Source organism: Brienomyrus brachyistius, chromosome 19, assembly GCF_023856365.1.
Source record: "Brienomyrus brachyistius isolate T26 chromosome 19, BBRACH_0.4, whole genome shotgun sequence".
NCBI lineage: Eukaryota > Metazoa > Chordata > Actinopteri > Osteoglossiformes > Mormyridae > Brienomyrus > Brienomyrus brachyistius.
Genome location: NC_064551.1, coordinates 17,589,342 through 17,613,687, shown reverse-complemented (window position 1 = coordinate 17,613,687; position 24,346 = coordinate 17,589,342). Strand labels below are relative to the sequence as shown.

Here is a 24,346-nt window from a genome sequence, read left to right as displayed (position 1 = left end):
CAATCATGGACACCTCCTTATGACAAATTTCTTCATACTTACCAGTTTCATGTACGATCTAGAGAATTTAATCTGGTATGTAAGGCCATACCTACCGGTATCATTCAGTTAGTTAAATATCACCAATATCATCATCATTACAGCATGAATGTCAGCGCAGACCCTAATCTAGTCGTTGAAGGTTGCCATGTTCTTGATAGAAACTGTAATAATGAGTTTGTATGCAATGCTTTCCATGCTAAAAAATAAGTGTTTTCCGAAAGGGAAGTGCTTCTGGAATGATTTGATTGGTGTAGTTGACCGGAAAACTGCCCGGTTATTACCATATAAATTTTGCATTCCCAATAAAATAAAAGAAATACATTGTAAGATTCTGCACAATATATAGCCCTGTAATGCAGTGTTATCAAAATTCATGGATGTAGCTAAATGTGCCTTGTGTGATGGGGAAGAATCAATAACAACATATTTTATGAATTTACTGTCGTGTATGACTTCTGGATCAATCGAAGAAATCGCTTATCTCACTTTCTTGGTCGCTCATGTGTTTTTACAAAAAATGATGTTTTTTCATGCATGAAGATAAAGCTATTGAATTTGTAACTAACTTTTTCATACTATCTTGCAACATTTTCATCCACAAATACAGGTTCTTCAACACCAAACCAAGGTGGAATGTTTTTTTTTTTTTTGTATTGAATTTCAGTATTGTTTAGTCTCTTAGATTGGTAAAGAATAGAAAGAGCATTCCGTTTCTTGGGTATTATGACAGTCTAATAAACACATGACATTGTAATTATCCACCGTATGACTCCTCTGCTTACCCTCGTTTTTTTCTTTTCTTTGTGTGTGTTTATTTGTTTGCATGTTTACGCGCCTGTGTGTTATGCTGACCTCTTATAAAATAATCTGAAAGTTTATATTGGAATATATCCAGTATATTGGCATGTATTTTTTTGGCAAAAAAAAAGTCCATCACAATCCGCAAAAAAAACATGTCACTACACGCCTGTGCACCTCTACCAACGTCACTACACACCTGTGCACCTCTACACAACGCAGAAGTCATTACACGCCTGTGTAAAGCTGTCAACTGCACCGTTTATTACGTGATCGGCTCGTACTGAAAAACCAATAAGGGACGCATGTTTCCCCAGTATTTCGTGATTTGGCGCCCCAGCTCGGTAGACTGTATCGTCTACAGCTCTGTACGGCTGGGCTGCCAGTTGTCACGCATCTGGTACATCAAAAACGCTGGGGCAGTTTGCAAACCCTACAGATTATTTACAAGGTAATACAATTGTTACACACATGTAAATGCGTGTGGATGTGTGTGCAGACTTGTCTCGAAGTGAAAATCTCACTCCAGCCAGATGATGAGTGGGCAACCCTGGTAGGACTGGCATTCCGGGCATTTTCCTGGTAGGGCGATGGTTGGGTGGGTCAATTTTTAATCCCAGTCCAGCCCCGATTGTGCCCTCTGCCAAATCTGATTGTCCCTGAACGCTGACAATCTCTGGGTCCGGATGGCTCACGGCTACACACGATTTCTCACGACCTCCCGACGAGCCGCATTAAGTTAGCAGTGAATAACTTGTGTGCAGAGGTAATTCCCTGCTAACTTAATGCGGCTCGTCGGGAGGTCGTGAGAAATCGTGTGTAGCCGTGAGCCATCCGGACCCCGAGCTTCCAACGTTGGGATCGTGAGTTTGTTTGTAGGCTGACTCACCTCGGTTTAAATAGCATTTTATATGCATTGGGCCTAATAAATAAGTACGCTGCATGTTTTCATTTTGGCATTTAAAAAATTAAAATAAAAAAATCCCGGCACCACATTTATTTTTAACATCTTACCGCAAAGTTCAAATTAAGGAATCTATGCCCCTGAGCACTTATTACCTTTTCTTAAATAGTAATTAACTGCTTTTTATCCGAATTGTTTAGAGCATTTCACTCGATCGTCCCCCTAACAATACAGCGAGACTACAGCTAGGTGGCGTATCAGCTTAACACACCAACGTTCTGCTCTCTGTGGGCTGTGGTGAATCGTTACTTCCCCCTACTGGTAACAGACAGCAGTACAGGCGTCGTTCAAGGGCCACCGCCCTTACGCTGTGAACGTAGACAATGTAAACATTCATATATAAGCGGATTTTCACCGTAGTCTGACCAGTATCTGTCAATTAATCAATATGTAACGTATATTAAAGTGCACATAAAACCAAATATAATACATTTTCTCGATCCTCACTTTAAAATCTATAACAATTTTAATTAGTTACATATTTTAACTGTAATATATATTCTGTAATGAATTTACAATAAATTCTTGGGATCACAAATTCACACACATTTGGCAGCTTTTAACGTTAGTCACTATGGTCGTTTTGTGAATTCAGCCTGGTCTCTCAGTATCGAGGTTAACCGGAGTAATAACGAAACACAAACATGCACAAACGACCGTGTTAAAAACCGAACTTATACATATGGCTGACTTTTGGGAAGGGCACTCATTTAATACCTTTTTATTATAAAAACATTTTAAGAATATAGTATGCAGTTACTTGTTTAAAAACACCAAATTGTAACGGAAATAAAACATGCTTTTAGAGAAGACTGGTTCCTTAATGAGATATTTTTTTTGGTTTATAGCCTGTTTCAGACAACTTTCTAAATCACTAACGGATGAAAGAAAGAACAAAAAAAAAAACTGGCGAATGTGTTTTACAAACTTTCAGTAACAGAGAATCCACATGTTTGAGGTTTTTTGGAATTTTCTGAATAAAAGTACTTCAGATCCAAAGTTAAAAAATATTGTCCACAGCAACAGAAATGTTGTCAATGTCCTGTTTTTGTCAGGAATATTTCCTTTTGTCTATGAAAACACAAAAAGTCACTAGTCTGTGGACTCAGTTCCCTGTCCATCCACGATAACCTGGCCAGACGATAACCACGATAACCCGGCCAGACAGCAACGCGACGCTCAGAAAAGCTTCAGAAATGTCTTCAGCTGCAGAGTTTCAGTGACTGATATCCTGTCGTGGTAAAAGCTCAGTCCAGTCAGGAGCTCCACGTCTCGAACCCGAGCCACATGAAACTGAGCCCATTCCTGAACCCAGTGCAAGTCAGACCCCTTCTGCAAGAAGACAAAGAGGAGGAGATGACAAGGATCTGGATGAGCAGAGACTGCAGTGCCCTCAATACATCAGGATATATCAAAGGTCCATCTGTGTCCAAAGACATTTATCCAGTGCAGAATCGTGGAAAGACCTGGAACCAAAGCAGGGGTCACAGAGAAGGGTGCAGCTGCAGGTCAAGACGAGGCATGCAGGCACACACACACACACACACACACACACACACACACACACACACACACACACACACACACATGCACACTACTATGAACAAACATACACACATATACCCATTAACACACACCAACATATACATTAGCACACACACATACATTAATATGCACACACACTCATACACACACACACACACATTACGCACAAACATAGACATACACCCATTAACACACACCAACACACATACTCACACACACAAACACAGATACTGAGGTATATACAGACACACACATTAACACACACACACACACACACAAACATACAGACACAGAGACACACACAGACACACATTAATGCACACACACTCATACACACGTTAGCACACACAGACGTTTTCCGTGCCGCAGAAGCACTGAAGGTGTGCCCGAGCAAGCAGAGTGCGGTGGAGTGCAAACTCACAGGACACGCCTCGGTGTTGTCCGGCCGGTGTGGCAGGATGAAGGCTACGGTCTGCAGGGGTCCCACGCAGTCGCCGGGGGAGAAGGTGGTGTTCCTGCAGCTGGTAAGGATCACGTAGAAATGTGTGGGGATTGGGGCCTCATTCCTGCCAAAGGGGGGTGACACTATTACTCCAAAAGGTCGGGGGTGGAGGGGGGTAAGACTTTTGGTTGGGGGGATCATGTGACACTGCAGGGTCAGGAAAGGTATCATATCTGCACCATGAAAAGCTACACAGTTGCTCTATAGTCAGACATCAGGCTTGATCTTACGGCAAAGAGCAAAAATGACAGTTAAAAGAGATGCATAAATATGAATATTCTATACAATCCTAAAGGCGCCGCAAAGCAAGCAGAGGGGCCGTCGGGGCGGACGGCAGACGTAACAAAGTAACGCAACGTTAACGAAATGCGACGTGCTCAGACTCACGGCTTGGCTTTCACCGGCGCATCATAGTTCCCGTCGAAGTTCTGGTCAAATATGGGCCCGCTCATGACATTCAATCCATTCAGCTCATTGGAGTAATTCACCAGGAGAACGTTGTGGAAATACATCCACACCGCTGTGAAACAGAAGCAGCGGTAGATACAATAAGCCTGCCTCTTACTAAAACTAACGTGATTTAATACACACATAAGGTAAGTGGCATTAAAAGTGAGTTCTCTGATTCAATTTCATATTACTCTCCTGCACTGGACCAGTGCATGGTTAGGAAAGTAGGGAACTTTCTGTCTGGTTTTAAAATTGTGTAGAATAATCCACTGGGCTTTTCTTTGCTGTCACCTGTATATAGATGAATATTTGCACCTTCCACATGGCAAGCAAGATGGGATTTGTGAAAAAAAAAATCAGGTAAAAATATTCCAACAACCGGTCATTGATTATAACCGTATTAACTACTGTATAAAGGGTATAGTAATCATCAACACAACAAGCTACACTGGAATGTGCACTGAACCAAGGATGTAAACTGTTACTCTGCTGGATAACACTATCCTGAATATTGCCCTCAAAATAGCTACAATTTCAGCGAAGCCAGCATGATCTGAACGTAGCGAAACTGGTTTTTCCGTTACATTATTTACGAAATACAGTAGAGGGCAAACAAACTGAAGTCAGTGGCCCTTGAGGGTCAGTGAGATTTCTGGAGCTATGGCGAGGTTCAGGGCAGGGGATCGTTTCATATCCTGCATTCCTCAGATCATCTCCCCCATCGCAAAACGCACTAGGTGAACATAACCGGCACCATCATAACAACACAGAAAGTCCAATGAAGACATTTGGTGCAAAAACCTTCATCTGCTGGCAATAGCTAAATTAGCATTATCGAAGTCAAGAACTTATCGGTCTTTGTGCTGAAATGTGGAGGGTGATAGCAGTACTGTGCTGAAGCCACATACTCCCCCAAGCTAGGTAATTAATAAACGTGCAACCTTTATGAATGAACAGACCCGTTCTGGTGTGATTAGATTATCACAACAAATGCTGTTTTGGTCACTATTTCATTCTTAACTATTTGAGCTCTTTGAAAGTTTCCCAGCTGCTAAGGCCAACGATAACTAAACAATCTCAGCAAAACGCTCCAAAAGTCCATCCATTCGTCGTCAAAACGACGACGCACGAAGACACAGATTTTAAAGCTCCAGCATCTCGAAAAGCAGAGCTGCTGCAAGTTAGGATAAAAGCATCAGATAAAAGAGCAAATGGGTGAGAGAGACGGAGGTCAAGCCTCTCGGCACAATCAGAGACTTAACTGGATGAAATGGGCCAATGACTGGTCACATTTCCAAAGAAATGTTGTTACCCAGAGCAGAGAGGTGAATTCACACGATGAGCTTCTGCCGAAGATGTGACCTTACCTCTGAAAGCGGGAAACATGGGAGCCATGTTACTGGTGATTAATGAGTCCATTTCATTCCCGAGATCTACAGATGAGAAGATGAGATAAGAGGTTTCGCTGCTCGTTTATAAGAGTTCACTAGACAGTTACTAGAGTCTCAAGCCAAGTGTATGGAAGGTAAGCTGGGCGTCTGTGACTCAGCATCTATAAGTCAGAAGCAGGAGCCTTACTGGGAGGATGCAAGAAGCCGACAGAGGTGGCGCCGTCCAGCTGGGCGCTAGGACATTTCTGACTTTCTCCTTGTGGGATTCGCACATCCACACGGAGACAGTCGGAAACATTCGATCTCAAAGGCTGGACGGAGTTCTGGAAAACGTTGGAAAAGTTGGTAGCCTTTCGGCAAAAAAAAAAATCCGGCTAACCGCCTATATTCCATAAACAAGTATCCAGGACAAGGTCACATGGCAGGAGACGACTGTGATAGGATGCCAGCCCATCAAAGGGAACACACACACACACACACACACACACACACACACACACACGAGAGGTTCACCCTTTACAGGGGTTCTAGACAAAGCTTTACTTGGGAGGCCAGCCCCACAAAGAAAACTGATGGTCGTTTCACTTCCCAAACGCAGGGGATAACTATATACTTATAGCTAGAGCCGACCGTTAATATATGTATTTTTTCATGACTTTGTCTGTGCCCCCTTGTGCCGAACAGACCCTTAGGCAGTTGCCAAATTTGCCAGATCCAAGAGATTTGGAGACTTCTGACAGCCCAAACACATATTTTTTTGCCTGAAAAGACTGGAGTAGACCTATACAGACATAAACTTGATTCATAAATATTACAGATTGTGAAAATGACTCACCAGAGGTTTAATAGTGTAAGCCACCCAAAATGGCATGAGTGTGTCCCTGCTGAATCCGTTAATGTAATCGGGATGGTATAAAACGCAGTGTTTGACGTCGGGCTGGAGGACCCGGGGGATTCCATAGGGGAGGTGTTGGCGTTTCGCTCCCAGATCTGCAGGCAGAAAAAGCACAGGGGGCTGAGCAGCATTTGCCATAGCGGAGGTCAGGAGCACCGTGGAAGGTGCCTCTCTGAGTGTGTACCTGCATTCCTGCAGCCAAGCTAACGGAGGCAACTGCGGGGCACTTACTTAAACTGTATGTGCGAAGCTTGTCATTGAATTCCTGCAACTGAAACAAGAAGTTCACATCTCACATGAATATCTAATGTCCTTCATCATTATGTAACAACTCTTAGCCCTTTCGTCCAATTAATTATTCATGAAGAACATTAAAAACATATCAAATGACAAAAAGCAAACATGTTAACAGATACCATCTTTAAATCACCACTACTATAGGTATCGTACCTGCTAACAACCAATCAAACAGGAAGTCCCGCCTCCTCCTATCCCATTATGACACGCCCGATTAATTTAATTGGCTGCTGAAAGCCCACCTGAGCCTTGGTGTGAGTGCGGCAGGTGCAGCCCAGGTCATTTGGTGGTGCGCGCCCGGGGGCCACGCAGCTTGTGGCGAGGGACAGCTCAGCAGGAAACACAGGGGTGTGGACAGGCGCCCGAAGCAGGTGGTTCAAGCTGCCATGGGTCCCGTTGTTGGGGGCAGGAGGGATGTTTAACAGATCTGGAAGCAGACAGACATTGTCCCCCTTTGCCTTATTGTCTCCTTTCTGTTCCTTTTGTCCAGGGCTGGACTTGGCATCAGTCATATCGGGCATTTTCCTGTTTCCTGTGCCCACAAACCTGTCGGTGACCCTTTCCTCCTTACACCTTATATAATAAAACCATATTATGTAATAACTCCAAAAAATGTAACAAATTTCCACTTCATTATGTAATAGCACCCGTATTTTATAATAATCGGATGCATTTTGTAATAGGCAGCCTGAAGGCAATATGGGATGGATTCCCCTGCACTTCGTAATAGATTATTACATACTGCGGCAGTTATCGCAAAATGCGGGAGTTGCACCTTTTATTGATGAAAATGTAATGTGTGGCTCTGCATTTTATTGGGAATGAATGCAAGGTTCCTGTTTCAGCCACGGGGTGCAGCTCTATATACGTACTTGAGATGGTGTTACACCTGCACATCGGATATCATGAGAGTGAATGGCATTCATTCTGTGGTGGTTGAAGCTCCAGACAAATCAGAAACTCAACAGCAATGTCTCTAACCATAAATCATGACCCAGTTATTGAAGATATTTCACGGGCTTTGTAGTACGCAGTTTAATTTAAGAACTATTTTCTTCTACCTTACTCCACACACTAATCAAATCAGTATGCAGAAGATATCATCTGGCTGCTCGTGTCTGTATCTTCTGCTCAGTCTGTCTATTACAGCCAATTTTGGACTATCAGACTGCATATGAGTTTTATCGCCACTGACGCCCACGGTACCTACGGATATTTTTTTTGTAAAACATGACAACATACGGAAAAATTGAAAACTGAGGTCATTTGTTTACTTCACTTTGTTCGTCCTAATCTGCCTTGCGGAAACCCATCTGGTTCTCGCTAGCTACCTGAGGCTAAGGCTGCCTGCATAGAGAACACGGGCGAGGTCAATTTCTCTCAATGACAAATATAGACTCATCAAAGTGTGATATATGTCAATGAGATGCAGCAGCAAAACAACAATAAGCGCTGTGAGATCATGTAACGTGGAGAAAATGCAGGGTTAAAAAACATCTAAAAATGACTTAAATCTTACCACAAAGGAGATTGTACACTTCGATGTTTTCAAATGGAGGTACGGTTGTTGCAGACTTGAACCCTGGACCATATCCAGTGAAGATGGCCTGCAGGAAGGCAGAGGAAGGCGTTGCAGAGCTGGGCAGGAACAGTAATATACACAGCAGACACACTTTACTGGGCAAAGTGACACAGCGCGTTGCACTTTACTCTGCTCCTTTTCTTATTTTTTTATTTCTTTTATATATATATTTTATATTGCTTTCATACATTAATATTTTATTTAGCTATATATTCTTTCAGCCCTTACTTCAATGTATTTCATATTTACTTTATGAATACCTTCCAGTTATGAGAAGGATGACTGGATGGTGTGAGCAGGAACTCCTGAGTACTGATATACAAAACGCAAATAAATGCCCTTGTATTCATAAAGTTTCTCGATGCAAGTGAGGACGGTGACAGCAATTCTATGCAGCCGGCGTCAGGAGGCCGCAAAAGTCAAGGACTATTTGCTTCAGTTATACGTCACATGGCTCTTTCGCTCACAGTGTGATACGGATCAGTTTTATTCACTGGGGGGTGAGTCTCAGTCAATTAGCACCCAGTGTCTGTGCTCAGATGGTTGTCTGTTCAAATCCCATCCTTGGCAAAATAGTCACAAGTCCGTTGAGCCCATAAGCAAGGCCTTTATCCCCATGAAAAAGGCTCCAGAAGCTGCCGGAATAAAGGCTGATCACAAGCTCCACACTCACATACACTTGTGTGATTGTTTGTATCTCAATGGAATGCAAGATGGAATACAGGAAAACTAACACATTCCACCGTACCCGGAGTTGTACTTCTATGGCAAATCAAGCATCATTTCAGAAATAAACTGCCGTGCTTCCAAGCAGACTTGTGGTTTCCAAAACCGAGCTTGGACTGAGCTACGCCCAGGGATGGTTTATTTTTAGGGGAGTCGTCTTTCAATGACCTGCATTTAGTGCATGAAAAAATGCCTAGGAAGGGAGGGAGGGAGAGAAAAGGAGGGAGCGAGAAGGAGGGAAAGAGGAGGGAGAGAAGGAGGGAAAGAGGAGGGAGAGAAGGAGGGAAAGAGGAGGGAGAGAAGGAGGGAAAGAGGAGGGAGAGAAGGAGGGAGCTCATGTCCCTCAAACACACAGCCATGAGTCATGGAAGCAGGAAATCGAAAACATGGGGGCGAGGGGCAGGAAAACCGCCTCCAAAAGCAGACGGTGCCATTCCTGTCCTCCTGCTGCTGCCAGCGACCACACCCTGGCAGAAGGGACGGCAGGAAGCAGATCCGCAAACTCCACATTCATTCCGATGGGAAGAGCGGCATTCCTGAAGCCTTAAGCTCGGGCACTTGGGGTCTGGGTCACACGGGGAGGATGTCCGCCCCGCACGGGCCATAAAAAGGCGGGGTGAGCTGTGGACATCTGAGACGGGCCGTGTGAGGGGGTGTTTAGCGCTGCTGATTAAAGGAGAAACGCAATCTGGGACTCATTGTGAGAATAACAAACAGCCACGCAGTGGAACAGCGAACCTGCATGTTCTTGAAGACGTTGTCAGAGCCGTGGAATCCTCCCTTGCAGTACTTCAGGTCTCTTGGCCTCCTGTCAGCGAAAGAGCAAACGCGCCCCTTTAATTGCCTCGTGGAGAGTGGCCCCCCTCCCCTGGTGAGACGCGCACTTACAGGGCAGCCTGCCATCGTTCCTTCATGTATATATGACCCCTCTCTATCCTCACACTGCTGGCAAAGTGCAGTCGCTTGGGTAGGTGCTCCTTCAGATAAGGCCTCATCTTCTCAGTTCTGCACTTAAATGGGAGAACAGGGGAGGCAGGAGGGGTGAGTCTTTGGCCAACAGACCCCCAGGAACTCAGGGGTGCTCACTTAGAAATACACGCTCCTGTAGCTTAATAGATACAACATTACGCTAACAGCACAACCGCTCTACTGTCACTTTGGATAATAGTAAATGTCCCCAGCTGCCCCCCCAGCCCCACCACATTAAAAGGTCCCTTTCCTGGGGTTAGTAAGACGCTGCGTGTGTTTCCAGAATAGCTTCTGCCCCCCTTCTCACACCGATGGAACGAGGAACACAACATAGGGTGAATCTCAACATGCGTACTTGACCGTACTTGTGTTCCCGTTTTAAGTCATCTTCCATTACCGAAGACCAGTTTCAATACTAAGAAGACAAGTATAGAGGACTGTAAAAATCCCTGGATGTTGGTCTTGCTCCACCACAAATATTAAAGATACAGCAGTTGCATCGGCACTGAACGAGACCAATCCCATGATTCATTGGGCCCCAAGTTCGTTCTTGGAAGGCGAGTCAGCAAAACAGGTCTTGCCAAGACCACAAGTACGATCTCTGCATTCTTAGTGAGAGATTCACCCATGAATAGGACACTGAAACAGAAGGTAGCTTCATCTGACCTTCGGCTGCTTGGTAAATAGCCAACAATGTCAATTGAGCAAACGAACGTGGATATAATTTCTCATCTGAGAAATCACCTGCATTTACTGACGGTTATTTGATTTGCCACATGCCAATTATCAATTTAGCTCCTGCCATCAGTCACCTTCCTAGACAGGTGGGTTACAGTGAAAAACTGGTATTTTTTTGGTGTGGTGGGGGGAGTGTCACACCCCTGGGGCCTAAAGGGCTTAGGGATAGGCCACATGAGTTTGGACAGGAGGTGTGAGAATGGGGAGGGATGCTGGTTACCCGGGTTACGGCTCGTCGTTCAGAACGACGGCTTTTCCAAAGCGCAGAAGCAGAGAGAGACGCTGAATCCCGAATTTCACGCACGAGAAAAAAGGAATTTGAGCGTCCCGGTTCAGAGAGACTGACAAAGTGTGTTTCCTCATACCGACAGATTCTTCACCACTCCCTCGTAGTCAACTGGAGGAAGAAGACAGGGAGAAAGGTTAGCTACTGGAAAGCCAAGCAGAGATGTGAGTGAGCCGTCCGACCCACTGGGGGGTGTATCTCACACGTGAAGAAGTCCTCTGGGAGTCGCCTGGGTTGAATACGCGCTGCAGGCCCCTGCAGCACAGTGAAGGCCTCCAAGTTCTCCTGGAGCACCGAGATGTTCACAGACCTTTGGCAGGATGCCTCCTCCATCCCTAAACAAAGGTGATTAATGACATAATGCAATACCTCAGGGAGCCTGTGATAGAAAATTCATGATTATGCAAGTATATATACATATCTAATCAGTAATTAATAATAGAATTTATAATGGTGCTGTTGATTTACCTATAATGATTGAAACAATATAACCTCACTTGAATCAGTCTGATGTATCAAGCACAATGTACTAATGCAAGCTTGCCCAAGTAAAGGGATTTCTATTTTCTATGAAGGAATTAACATTTGCCATAATGCAGCTTGATCAGCAGGGGCCCGGGTCAGCATGACCTGGAAGTGAGATTAAGTAATTGGGTAATTGGATAAATTGAACTTGACTCAGTATGAAACTGCAAAGGAAAATTCCGTTCAGGTTGCTCTGTTCTGAGCCTATAAGGAAGCCTCAATAAGCAGAAGTGCCTGGTCCTTCTCTTTGAACTATCTGATGACGGCATTTTTGGCTATAAGAGATCTATGCACTTGTTGTTCGAGGAGCAGAACATGAGACGCATGATTGCTGAGTGTCTGTTCCCTTTGAGCTCATCAGATAATAAAGTTTGTCAAACACTTAAACATCCGACTTCGAGAAATTTCTTCCACAAGCTTCAATGTTAAAAATACACTGAGGCCAAAACACAACCCCCCCCCCCCCCCCCCAACCAAAAAATAAAAAAAAACACATGGAGAAAAGTGAGCATCAAAGGGTCTCAGATGGTCTCCAAACTGGGGAGAGGGATCCAGAGGTGAGACATGAGGAGTTTGGGATTGGTATTCCCAAAGAGACCCACACAAACAGAGCTCCAAACATCTGGATGGAGAGTAGCTCGGCGACCCCCCCCAGGATGGAAGTGCGTACCATGGTCGGAGAGCAAGACGATGTTGACGCACTTGTGCAGCCCCCTTTTCTTCAGACTGGCCATCAGATAATCCAACTTGGTGTCCATGGTTTTCAGAGCATCCAGCAACTGGAAAGGACGACTTCAGAGCATCAGGTGACCTGGAGACATGGTTAGCGGCCCTTACGCTGATGGCCTGCAGGGGGCACCGCAGGGTCGGGGTCGGCTGCTCCATCAGGTATCGAGTCACCTCGTGTATTCTCACCCCCTACCTCCTTACTCTCCGGTCCGTAGTAATGGCCGCTTGTATCGGGCTCATCGAAGTAAAGCGTGTAGAAGTCGGGCCTGAAACCAGAATGCCGACCCAGTCACAATTTTCATCAAATGAAAACAGCCGCCTATCAAACCAGTGTGATCCAAAGTGTAAATTTACTTGCAGGCATAAGTCACCTTTTTGTGTTAGTACTTTTTTAAACTCTGTGAATCTTGGTTGTCTTTTGGCTATGTTGGTTTTTTATGTCAGTGGAGAGCTGCATGTACGTCACCGGATGAAGGATGGAAATGAAATGTGCACCTTTCCTCAGGAGGCAGATCCAGCCACTCCATGACAATTTGGATCCTCTTGTCGAAGGTCACGTCCCTGAGAACGGGCAGCCATGTTAGCCAACTGCCTTGGAGAAGGTCACGGTCACACTCACGGTCACGGTCACGGTCACAGCCACGGTCACGGTCACACTCACGGTCACAGCCACGGTCACGGTCACACTCACAGCCACGGTCACAGCCACGGTCACACTCACGGTCACGGTCACAGCCACGGTCACAGCCACGGTCACACTCACGGTCACGCTCACAGCCACGGTCACGGTCACGCTCACAGCCACGGTCACACTCACGCTCACAGCCACGGTCACGGCCACGGCCACACTCACGCTCACAGCCACGGTCATGGCCACACTCACGGTCACGCTCACAGCCACGGTCACGGTCACACTCACGGTCACGCTCACAGCCACGGTCACGGTCACACTCACGCTCACAGCCACGGTCACGGCCACACTCACGGTCACGCTCACAGCTACGGTCACACTCACGCTCACAGCCACGGTCACGGTCACACTCACAGCCACGGTCACGGCCACGGCCACACTCGCGCTCACGGTCACGCTCACAGCCAAGGTCATGCTCACGATCACGCTCAAAATTGCCTTCCATAAGTTCAAAAAATGTCTTCCATAAGTTATCCAGTACAGGGTTATAGTGATCAGTAACGTAACTGTTATCGTATGTGTAATTATAAATATTATTGATAATATTAAACATCATTAGTAATTTTTATAATTCGCAGATCAGGAATGGTGGTTTGGTGTTTAGCATTGCACTCTCACAGTTCCAGTGTTGTGAGTTCAAATCCCACCTCTGCACTCTTTCTCTGGGGTTTGCAAATTCTCACTGTGTTGGGCATATTTCTTCCAACAATTATGCAAATATGAACTACCCATAATGCATCTGTATGCTGCAATACACTTTTGCACGTGCAATCTGGGACAGGGCAGGCTAGGCTAACCCCTCCCCCCCCAGTGTTGTACTGCACACAATATTTGTTGTTACGGTTGTGCTTTTTACTTAATTTCCCTTTTGACTTTTCCATTCTTACCTGTCGTATTTTCTGTATTGGTCTGGAAAGCTCCCATTGATCGGAACATCGGACCCCGGCCAGAAGTAGGTTCCTGCCTTCAGTTTGTTGTACTTAGCAGTGAGCCATACCTGCATGCATACATATAGTAGACCTGTAGCTTAAAGGAACCCCACAGACTCTGCCTTCCAGGTCAGCAAACCCAGAATCCTCAATAAATTCCCCTGTTGTCCAATAATGGACCGATTGGTGGCAATAAATTCTTCCATAACTATCCCTGATTCCCTCCCCCTTGCTAGGGGAACAAGTTTCGAAGCAGACAACGGGTTAATTGTCAAAGAGACTGGGGGTGGAAGACGGTGCCTTTTCAGGGCTTGGTTAAGCCTGCAAGGCAGCAGCTTTCTGGGGCTGCAGGACAGCCATGAGGCAGGTTCGTACTCGAATAATGAACAGCGGGAAACGCTGCATTTTAACAGCAGAGCGCAGCCTGCGAAGGCTCCCCGGCCTAGGAAGCGAGTTGGGGGGGGGGGGTTTCCGAGAACAGGGTGGATTTACGTTAGAGGCTTCGTGATCTGGAACAGGAGACCACCAGCCACACATACAGTGCTCCCCCCTTCCTGTTAAATACACACTTTCCTGCTGGCATGGCTCCAAGAAAAGGACATTAAAAGTGGATTAAAATGCTGATGGTTTGCATTCATCGCCTTATTCATTTAGTATCTCGGTGATGTGGGGGCTTGGAAGCAAGCAGTGAGTACAGCGGCCGTCTGAATGGACGCAGGCGCGAGGGCCTACGGCCAGTGAGGGACACAGCTGAATCTGCATCAGATCTTTATCTCTTTATCTCACTGTTTCAAACATATCATTGGCTAAAAGTCCTACAAAAGCCCTTGCAATTCTACAAATAGAATACGCCAGCCTATTCATGTCCAGTACAAGCCGTAAATGTAAATCTGCTCCTGCCACCTCGAAGGAGCTTTTAACCCAGAGACTGTACTTACAGGCTGTCCCAGGTACCAGTTTGGGTTGAACTTCTCTTCAGTCCTTAAACTGAAGCTGACGTTTCTTCCGGCGTCATACATCTTGTTGTCCACGATCCCATGGGATTCAGGATAAAGGCCCTTCAGAGAACGAAACAGCATCAATTGTTAAACTACAGTAATCAGCGTAGCCTTAGTTTAGGTGTGGTACTTGCTGTTACATTAGTGATGCTCTATGCATTACTGTCACGATACAGCACACACTCGCTATCACATCAGCGACACTGTCAGGATACCGTGCACACTCACCGTCACAATACTGTAGTGATTGGGGAAGGTCTTTGAGGGATAGACAGGACGCATAAATGGGGTGGACGTCCCACATGTTCCTAGAAAAAAATAAAACAGGATAAATTGCTCGCTGCATGACTGTCAGGCTTATGCAGATAACCCTACGAAACACCATATCACATACACGATTATGAAAACATTCATTGTGGTCGTTGTGATTCTTCCTGAAACAGATCACAGGACGAGAACTCACGCAATTTACTGATAGCTGGCAGGTCTTTGCCATGGTCCTCCAAGTACCCAGCTCGGAATCCATCCATGGAAACCAGAATGAGGGGCGATTTTGAGAAACTGTGAAGTGAGATAATGGAATTAATTTTAACAATGGTGTGAAATAAGTCAGCATAACACAAGCTGGGTCCTGTCATGTTAACATTACGCTCAGATTTCCTTGTGTGTTTTAAGTAGCTAATATAACGCTCCCAGGCAGATCTGACACAGAGCGTGGTCAGGCAGCTGTTTCCAAGAATAATAACCAGAGACTATGATCACTCTGTTTCCACCTCAAAGCTGAACTGAAACAAAGAGTAGGCTTGTTTTTCTTCCTCTACAAAAGACACTGAGTAACCCCCCAACATCTGTACACTTCATTCCAAAATCCTCACTCCTGTTAGGCCTGACAATGCAGCAGAACAGACAGCCGCTGCCTTGCAGCCCAGCAGAACAGACAGCCGCAGCCTTGCAGTCCAGCAGAGCAGACAGCCGCTGCCTTGCAGCCCAGCAGAACAGACAGCCGCAGCCTTGCAGTCCAGCAAAACAGACAGTCGCAGCCTTGCAGCCCAGCAGAACAGACAGCCGCTGCCTTGCAGCCCAGCAGAACAGACAGCCGCTGTCTTGCAGCCCAGCATAATAGATAGCCGCAGCCTCGCAGCCCAGCAGAACAGACAGCCGCAACCTCGCAGTCCAGCAGAACAATTACAGCCTTGTAGTTCAGCAGGACACAGTCACAGTACAACTATTGTAGTTAAAAGAAACTCAAAAAATACAAAACATTGTTTGGAAGCCCCAAGGTTGATATTCAGATACGGCTGGTCTGTCTACCATCCTCTGTCTGGAAATCTGCTCTGAGTAAACCACAGCCACATAGCATGACGACAGACTCAGAATTATGTGGCAGCATTTTCCAGATGTCTGACTGATGGAGGGTCTCGCAGTTAGTGCTCGGTTTCTGCCGTCCTCACCTTTCCGGACACTGAACAGTCTCCATGTCTTCACAGGCCTCATTAATCCAGGTGCTGTATCCTGAGCGACAGCATTAATTTGGGTCAGGGCACAGACACTGGATGCAGTACAGTGTGGGTAAATCGATTTGCATGGTGAGGATATAAGTAATACCCTAAAAAACAGCAGCACAGATGAAATTCCCACATTGTATGCAGAACAAAAGTAAGATAATGAACTGAGGCATGTCTGGTAGCTTAACCCTCAACCTACTGCACTCCATGCATCTGGGATCTGTTAAGATAACAAGCTGAAGGTTGGACATGCAATAGATTCAGGGCTCTTTGTGGGCAGAAAACATGAGGGCTAAGGAAACACCAAAGTCTGATGGAAAAGCCGAGTCTAGAAAACTGCCATTACTGTCATGTGACTGTGCTGAGAGAATCTGATTGGCTGGCCGGCGACCTGGTTCAGAGTGACGTTGACTACTGCATAGCCCCCCCCCACCCCCGCCCCGCCCCCCCCAACAAAAAAGCCAGACCATGTCATTAGCTGCAGATGTGTAATTAGAGATGGGTGAGAGGCTGGCTGGGTTTTTTCCACAATGTGTTTTTAACACCTTACAAAGGACCATCATGTTTATGTTAAAGCATTCCATCCTTCATACACTGGCTTTCACATTTCTACATGATATCATGTAGAAACAGAATGGGAATAGGGATACTTTATTCATCCCTGTAGGGAAAATCCTTGCTCTACATGAAACACATATATCGGTGTGTGTAAGCTTAAGTGTCACAGTTCAGGGTCAGACAGCATGCAGTGCCCCTGAAGTTGGGCCTTAAGGACCTTGCTCAGATGCCCAATGGCAGCATCAGTCTGTCAGCCCTGGGATTCGAACTAGCAACCTTCTGATCATAGAGTCCTAACTCTTCGAGCAACACAATGCCCCCAGAACACTTTCGCCCTTCACCTTTAAATCCTACCTCCGCTCTGTCTGTGAAGGAAGGATGTGCTCCTTGTGCTGTGCGTTTACATACTGACTCTGCATTTCCCAAAGAGCACGACTGTGTATGTGTGAGTGTGAGTGTGTGTCCTGCCATGAACCCGGTATCTTGGGACAGCATCCAGGGCCCTCCCCCTCCATTATCCTGTACAACTATTTAGCCAGTTGTGGAAAAGCTCCTTCGTCTGGTACAACAGGACAGTTAAACTATGGAGCAGATAAATGGTAGGCAGTGAGGTGGCCATGCCTTTTACGGACATCTTTCTAGTCCTGCGATTGAATTCACAAAGGCAGCCACTGGAAGATTACTGGATGATTACTGGAGATGTTTTCTGCAGAGACGCAAAGAAAACATATAAACAGCCAAAAGAGCCTGGTCATCTCGAAGACACCCCGCTTCCACAGAAGCCACATGTTTACAAAAGTACACTGCCATCTCATCATGTGTGACTGTTGATTATGACTATATTTTATTGGTCCCTGTGGGGAAATTCTCTTTTTACCTCCCATCTTGCTCTCTGTAGCTGAGAGCCAGCTTGCCAGCACCCCTAGCGGTGCTCAGGGAGCTGGGGGTTAAGGGCCTTGCTCCAGGGCCCACAGACAAACCAAGGCCAGGCTTGAACTGGCAACCTTCCGATCACAGGCACAGAGGCTTAGCCCATTGGTCCACACACTGCCCACCCCCTTCTGGCCAATCATAAGTCAGCTTTCGTGTCTGGGGAATCATGGGGAACCACACTGACAGGAAAGCGCTGTGGTCACTCTTAGAGCTATCCTTCAGTCAACCTCCTCTACGCTACAAAAAATTCACTAAACTGTAGTATTCTGATAAAGAAAAATAAAACACGACAACATTATCCTGGACAGGATGCTGAGGGTCCTCGCTCTCCCTGACGATCATCAGACAAAAAATAGATTACAAGGAGAAACAAGGACCTCTCTCCAAACACAGGACGTCGTAAAGGTCCCAGCAGGGACTACAGAAATATTCACACAATGAAAAATGAAGAGGAGTGTCAGGCAGGATAATGATCAAAGCTCAACATGGACACAATAACAATGCATCCATGCCAACAAAAATCCAATTTGGCCACTGTGTTAACATCTGGGTTGAAACAGACACTTTTATGTGTTTTTCTTTAATTTGTACATTACATTATAAGTTCATGGCTGAGTAACTGAGTAAATGAGTATCTTAAACTCCTTTTAGACTTAACGGTGATGTACGTCTAAAAGTACCTCAGATTTGCCATCTTTTTTTAATAATTACTTTTTATATCTGCAGACAAATTGGCTCGACTACGGCTTTACGTGATGGTAAAATTCCGATTTCGCCTCATAGAAATTCAGTCCTTCCAGGACGGAGGTAAACGTGAGTGCGTCCTGTCCTGCGAGGGAAAGGGTGCAAGACAAAGGACAGGACAGCACCCCACTGTGTCGCACGATTACAGCAGATAAAAATCAGCACCGCGTAAAATGAATCCATCACCTTTAAATCGGCTGGCAAATGCAGAAGTCGCCAGTACTTTACCTTTAACGCTGGAGTGTCGCTTCAGTGCAAAGATGACTGCTAAGATGCCTATCAGCAAACACAGCAATAACACCTGCAGGCAGAGGGAAGAACAACACAGGAGAGTAAATGGCGAGTGAGGTTTGTGGCCTATGATCACATGGTCCCATGTCCCACACAGACTCTATTGACTGTGACCTGCATTCCGTTATACGCTAATCCTGCACACACCTGTTCTTTCATGAAGTCGTCTTTCAGAGACTCTAATTAGTAAGAAGGCTGCAACCCAGCCCAGACAAACCAGCCTGCGTAATTACCTCACTAAGAACACCCCGTGATGCTATTTCGGCATGGTCTCGCTGATCTGTAGATAAACGCACAATCCTGGCCAAGACAACGCTCACTGAACCGACATGGTCGTCCCAAAGAATGTGGGGACATTTTTAATGCTCCCGGCACTTTTCAGCACTTGTCAGGTCTTTAACGTGGAGGTTACCAGCTCAAATATGGCAATAATGATTCATTATTATGCAGTTAGGAAAAAAAAGGGCTTCGTGAGTATTTCTGTTATAGGTTTATGTAGATAAACCTCAGGGGGTTGGAAATCAGTGTCCAGAAGGTTGTGCGTTTGAATCCCACTGATCACTGTTGGGCCCATGAGCAAGGTCCTTTACCCAAACTGTTCAAGCGGATCCTGCTCTCTGACCTCACAGTTTCCTCACTTGTATAATACTTGAGAGAAAAGCATCTGTTTTCCCCGGTTAATATGATCATAGAAAGTACACCCTGTGAAAGACGGCCCTTCCAATGCATGTAGTGTGGGACACGCCTTCAGCAGAGAATTCAGACATGAATCACATCAAATTACACAAACACTGCTGGTCCTCTGGATATTTGGTTCTGCTCCAGAAAATGCACATCAAGCATTTGTAACTAGTGGGTGGTTAAAATGGAAAAATGAAAAAAAAAGAGTTGAATTCTTGGACATTCACACATAAACACACACAAAGGCAATTGCAGGATTCAGTGCATGAAATAGTTGAAAACATTGCTTGGATCATTAATGACAATTGTTTTTCCACAATCAGTGTTTTTATTGCTAGTGTAATTTTCTTTATAATGCGATTAAATCAGTCTGAAAAGAGCTGCCTGCTTAAATATTCAGACCCCACACAGAACCACACTGGCACATTTCTGCAGACTAACAGCTTTTAGAGTCTTTCAGGACAGACGGTCATGAAGGTTCCTCATTGTATCAGATCTCTAGCGGCCAGGAAAAGAACAAACTACGACATCCATCTTTTTTTTCTGTCAGGGATGCTTTGGGTCCTGCTTGGGTTTACTATCCCACTGAAACTCTTCTGCAAGGGATCTCAGACCAGTAGCCTTGCACTTCATTTCATTTTCCTGCATTTTATCTCCAGGTTTTCGTTATCTTTCATCAGGCAAGATAATCATAGACCTTTGATGCCCACAAGCAGAGATGCACACTGATTATTTCTGTGTTCTGAGCCCTTTCCCAGTGTGTGATGAATCTTGTTAATATCAAATGAACTACGTATCTGTTATGAACTTTCAGTTTATAGCAACTCTTGCACACCCTGTGGTCTTCCAATATTCCAATGTTTGCATGTGAATTTCACATTCAATAGTTGTGACTCTCTTTCACTCATTGGTGGCAAATGGACACAGTACATTTATTAATAATATTGTATATAAATGCATAATCTGAAACTCAAATGGCCTGTATTGTCCCCCAAAGGCCATTATTTAAACCACACTTTGCTGAACATGTCCAGCTCATTTACCTCTACAGTTATTAGCCCATTTACTTACTGCATCCTCTCCACTTTCATGAGCATGAAGGTCGCTCTCTTTAAGTATGTCCACACCTTTGTTATCGTCCCTGGCCACATACCTATGCTGTGTGTGTGTGTGTGTGGGGGGGGGGGTGTCATAATAAAAACCTGTTATTTTGATGTTGTGGGGACCACCTTTTCAGTACCCACAAGTCTTATATTTAGTTTGGTTACTTATGGTTAAGGTCGTCCTGCTGGGAATGGAGTTTCCCATAGAAATGAATGGAGAGTCTCCACAAAGATATGAATGCAACCATGTGTGTGTGACATGGGTAAAGAAACATAATACTGAATAATTTTTAAAAAATTAAAAAATATTTTTTTTATTATTATGGATATGAATAAAAAAAGTCTAAGAATAATTTCAAATCCACAAAGCACATTTTTGGAAATTAAGACAATTATGGTATTTTCTTAACGGCAATCAAACTGTTTGCATTTATACCGTCAATGATCCACTGCCTGCTTTTCTAACACTGATGGAAATCATGGTCTTCCGCTTCGCCATTATTACATTCTACCATATTACTTCCCTGTCCCACTGCTTTGAAGTACGTAGCCCTTTTGCGATCCACGCTTATGTGTTTGGCCAGTCGTAGCATGCGACATGCCTTTATGTACAGATCGTACACGCGCTCATGAAGTAATCTTGGTCTCGGTAAGAACATCTGGCTTGACAGCAATTGCTAATAATCAGCATTGTAATGTTGTTTATCCAAGATTGTATGTTTGTTTGTTTGTGTCAAGCCGGAACTTATCTTTGAACTCTGACTTTGTTGAACCAGCTTTGTGATACAGGCCCCGGGTCATATCAGCAGTATAGCGCTTTCAGTTTATAGCCTATCTTCGTCTTGTCTGACCGCAAAGCTTCTTCCCACATCAAAATGGGGATTATTCCCTTGCTTTCTGGTCAACTCCAGACGGCACACAGATGTTTACCATTTCTGTAAAGGCTTTTTTGACATCAGCCACCCACACAGACCCGTGTTACACAGAGTCTCTGGTATTATTTAAGGGCATAGCTTTGCTTCACTATCCGAAGTCTTCAGGCCCTTCAAAGTGGTTCCTCATCTCCTCCTGCTCAAGTCTCTTTCTGGTCGGGACACAGAGATCTGCGGCATCTGGCTGGTGTGGTGAAGCACCAACTCCTGTTTACTGCTCCCAGTTCAAACAGTTTGGCTTTTCTGTTCTTGTTCCGTGCTCTGTGTACCATTTTGACAGTGCCTTACGTACATCATCTAAAAATGCTATCACACTTTATCTCCATGAGGAAATGCAAAAAAAGGGAAAAAAAACTGTACATGTGTTTGGAAAAAAGCTGTGAAACTTAAAGTAAATAGATAAACATCCCATCCATCGATTTTCGGTAACTATGTTACTACATCCTATGCGGTAACTATTGTCCTATTCAGGGTCACGTGGGTCTGGAGCCTATTCCGGAGGCTACGGGCGCACGGCGGAGAAAAATGCAGAATGGGGCACCATCGCACATCATTCCGATAAACATTCCCATCCTTCCAAAATGTATCTGGCATTAAAACATCGCTACCATTCCTAAAACACTAATACACGGCACTTTGCCCGTACACTACCTTTTATATTATGCTCCGAGCCGCAGGTAATGTTTTACTGGAGGGTCTAGAGTCTTGACCCGATCCGGGCCAAAATACACACAAGTCACTGAGGTTTTGTAAAAAGCAAACACAGTCTGATGGAAACCTGATCTGATGGAAATGACTGCACTGTGAAGAGAAACAGTCAAGTCGCTCTAAAAAACCGTGCGGGGAACATACGCTGTTTTCTTGGCAATGGACAAGGCTCGTTTGAAAAAGTTACACCTCATTTTCACAAAGCTTACTTAAACTTAACCAATTAATTCTAGATTTTAATCATCTCTAATCACGGGGAGTTTGCATGTCCTTTTAATTCAGTATTCGATTTCACACGCAGTTTCAGAAACGAGGCTTGCGTACATGTAGTGCAACCTAAAGCAACATATATAGGCTACTTAAATTATGTTTTACAAGCGGTGACTGCATGGAATTATATTTTATGAGAACTGGCGGTGTTTGTCAGTTAAATGTTTGCAGAAGTTTCTTTCCAGCTGGATGAGTGCAAAGTTTAATTTTCTGAGAAAACTCACTACAACGCTGTTACATGGATATAAGCTGAACTCACTACAAATAGCCATTAATCTAACAAGTAAAAAATCTGAGACGTGCTCATACACGTTCACGTTTTGGAATAAAATTACAGCGTAAAACGCCGTATGTTTGTAATAGAAATTTTGCAAAAGGCACATGTACACATTCAGTAAGTCAGCTGTGTCTGGAGTCTGCAAAGCCCACAAAGTTAACAGATATCAACATTCTGGAACATAAAGGTGCACTAGGAAAAACTAAACACATAACGTCCGTTTTAACACAACATTACATACTAGGAAATATTAATTCTATACAAGTTATTAAAAATTGCTATTACACAACACTACTGCCAATGTTTAAAAAAAAACACCGTTTTTGAAAGTATCATTCAAAAAGGTTTTCGTAAGGGTTCAGTCCTGTTGCGTGTTATAGCAGATACAGATAGATCTGCAGTCGTCTCCAGTTTGAACTTCACACGTGTAACTTTTTCGGATCGGTTCTTTACTGTTGCCCAGTGGATGGCTCACTCACCACAAAAATAAGCCGGCGTTTGCGCGCCTTCCTCCCGCTGCTGTCACCGGCATGTGTCACCTCCTCCTGGGCCAGTAATGTGGCAGCCTGCGTGGCTGTATGCTCCTCGGCTTCGGGACACCCCGACCCATTGCCCTGGTTCTCCATGTCTCTAGAGCTCAGGCTTCTAGCGCCGCAGCCCTTCAGCTCCCACACGAGCACCGCCTCCTGCTCTTTGACGCGATACAGGGGCGTTTATTTCGCTGCTGAGCGAAATAAGGAGGAAATGAGGAGCGCTGAATCCCACATTTGCACATCCGTGTTAATATTTTACCAAGTGTGTTAGAGATCGCCAGCCAAGATCTCCGACCCCGCTGACCCGTCTGCAGCTGGATATCTATATATATCAGTGATCGTGTTAAGTTTCATAAAAACTTACTGGTCGGTTCATTTAACGAAGGAACCACGTGTTTATCCTGCTAAGTGGAATATTTGGTGAAATTAACCTGACTATACAGCTCGCAATGTTTCAATCCGTAGGCCTACAGAAGAATACGAGCACCACCTAGTGAAATTGGGCACGTCTGCACTCTCCGCTGTTCGAACTTTTTGTGGTTCTCTTATTTCAGAATGATAAATAGCATTGAATCATTGTAGCTATAATTGAACATGGCTGAACTATATTGCACGGAATACAATTTCTTTAATGTAATTACGCGGTTTCCCACTGTTGTGAATAGGACTCAGTGGGTAGCGCTCCGCACAGTGTGCGTTTAGGTTGCATGTTTTCTCTATGTTGCGCATGTATCCAGGCCAAAATTAACATGCA

The 24,346-nt window shown here is 44.9% G+C and overlaps 1 protein-coding gene across 1 annotated transcript; it reads right to left on the bottom strand.

Moving 5' to 3' along the window:
- Positions 1 to 2,247: 2,247 nt before the first annotated feature.
- Positions 2,248 to 23,762, bottom strand: enpp1 (ectonucleotide pyrophosphatase/phosphodiesterase 1). The gene is made up of 23 exons (XM_048985417.1): positions 23,539 to 23,762; positions 19,026 to 19,098; positions 16,509 to 16,569; positions 15,521 to 15,618; positions 15,286 to 15,365; positions 14,998 to 15,117; positions 14,018 to 14,127; positions 12,935 to 13,000; positions 12,633 to 12,705; positions 12,381 to 12,489; positions 11,389 to 11,520; positions 11,265 to 11,296; positions 10,081 to 10,202; positions 9,931 to 10,000; positions 8,404 to 8,491; positions 7,127 to 7,311; positions 6,819 to 6,858; positions 6,528 to 6,682; positions 5,880 to 6,015; positions 5,669 to 5,734; positions 4,239 to 4,371; positions 3,771 to 3,915; positions 2,248 to 3,136 (listed from the first exon to the last, which is right to left on the bottom strand). The coding sequence occupies exons 1-23, from the start codon at positions 23,683 to 23,685 to the stop codon at positions 2,984 to 2,986; spliced, it is 2,394 nt and encodes a 797-aa protein (XP_048841374.1). The 5' UTR covers positions 23,686 to 23,762; the 3' UTR covers positions 2,248 to 2,983.
- Positions 23,763 to 24,346: the final 584 nt, after the last annotated feature.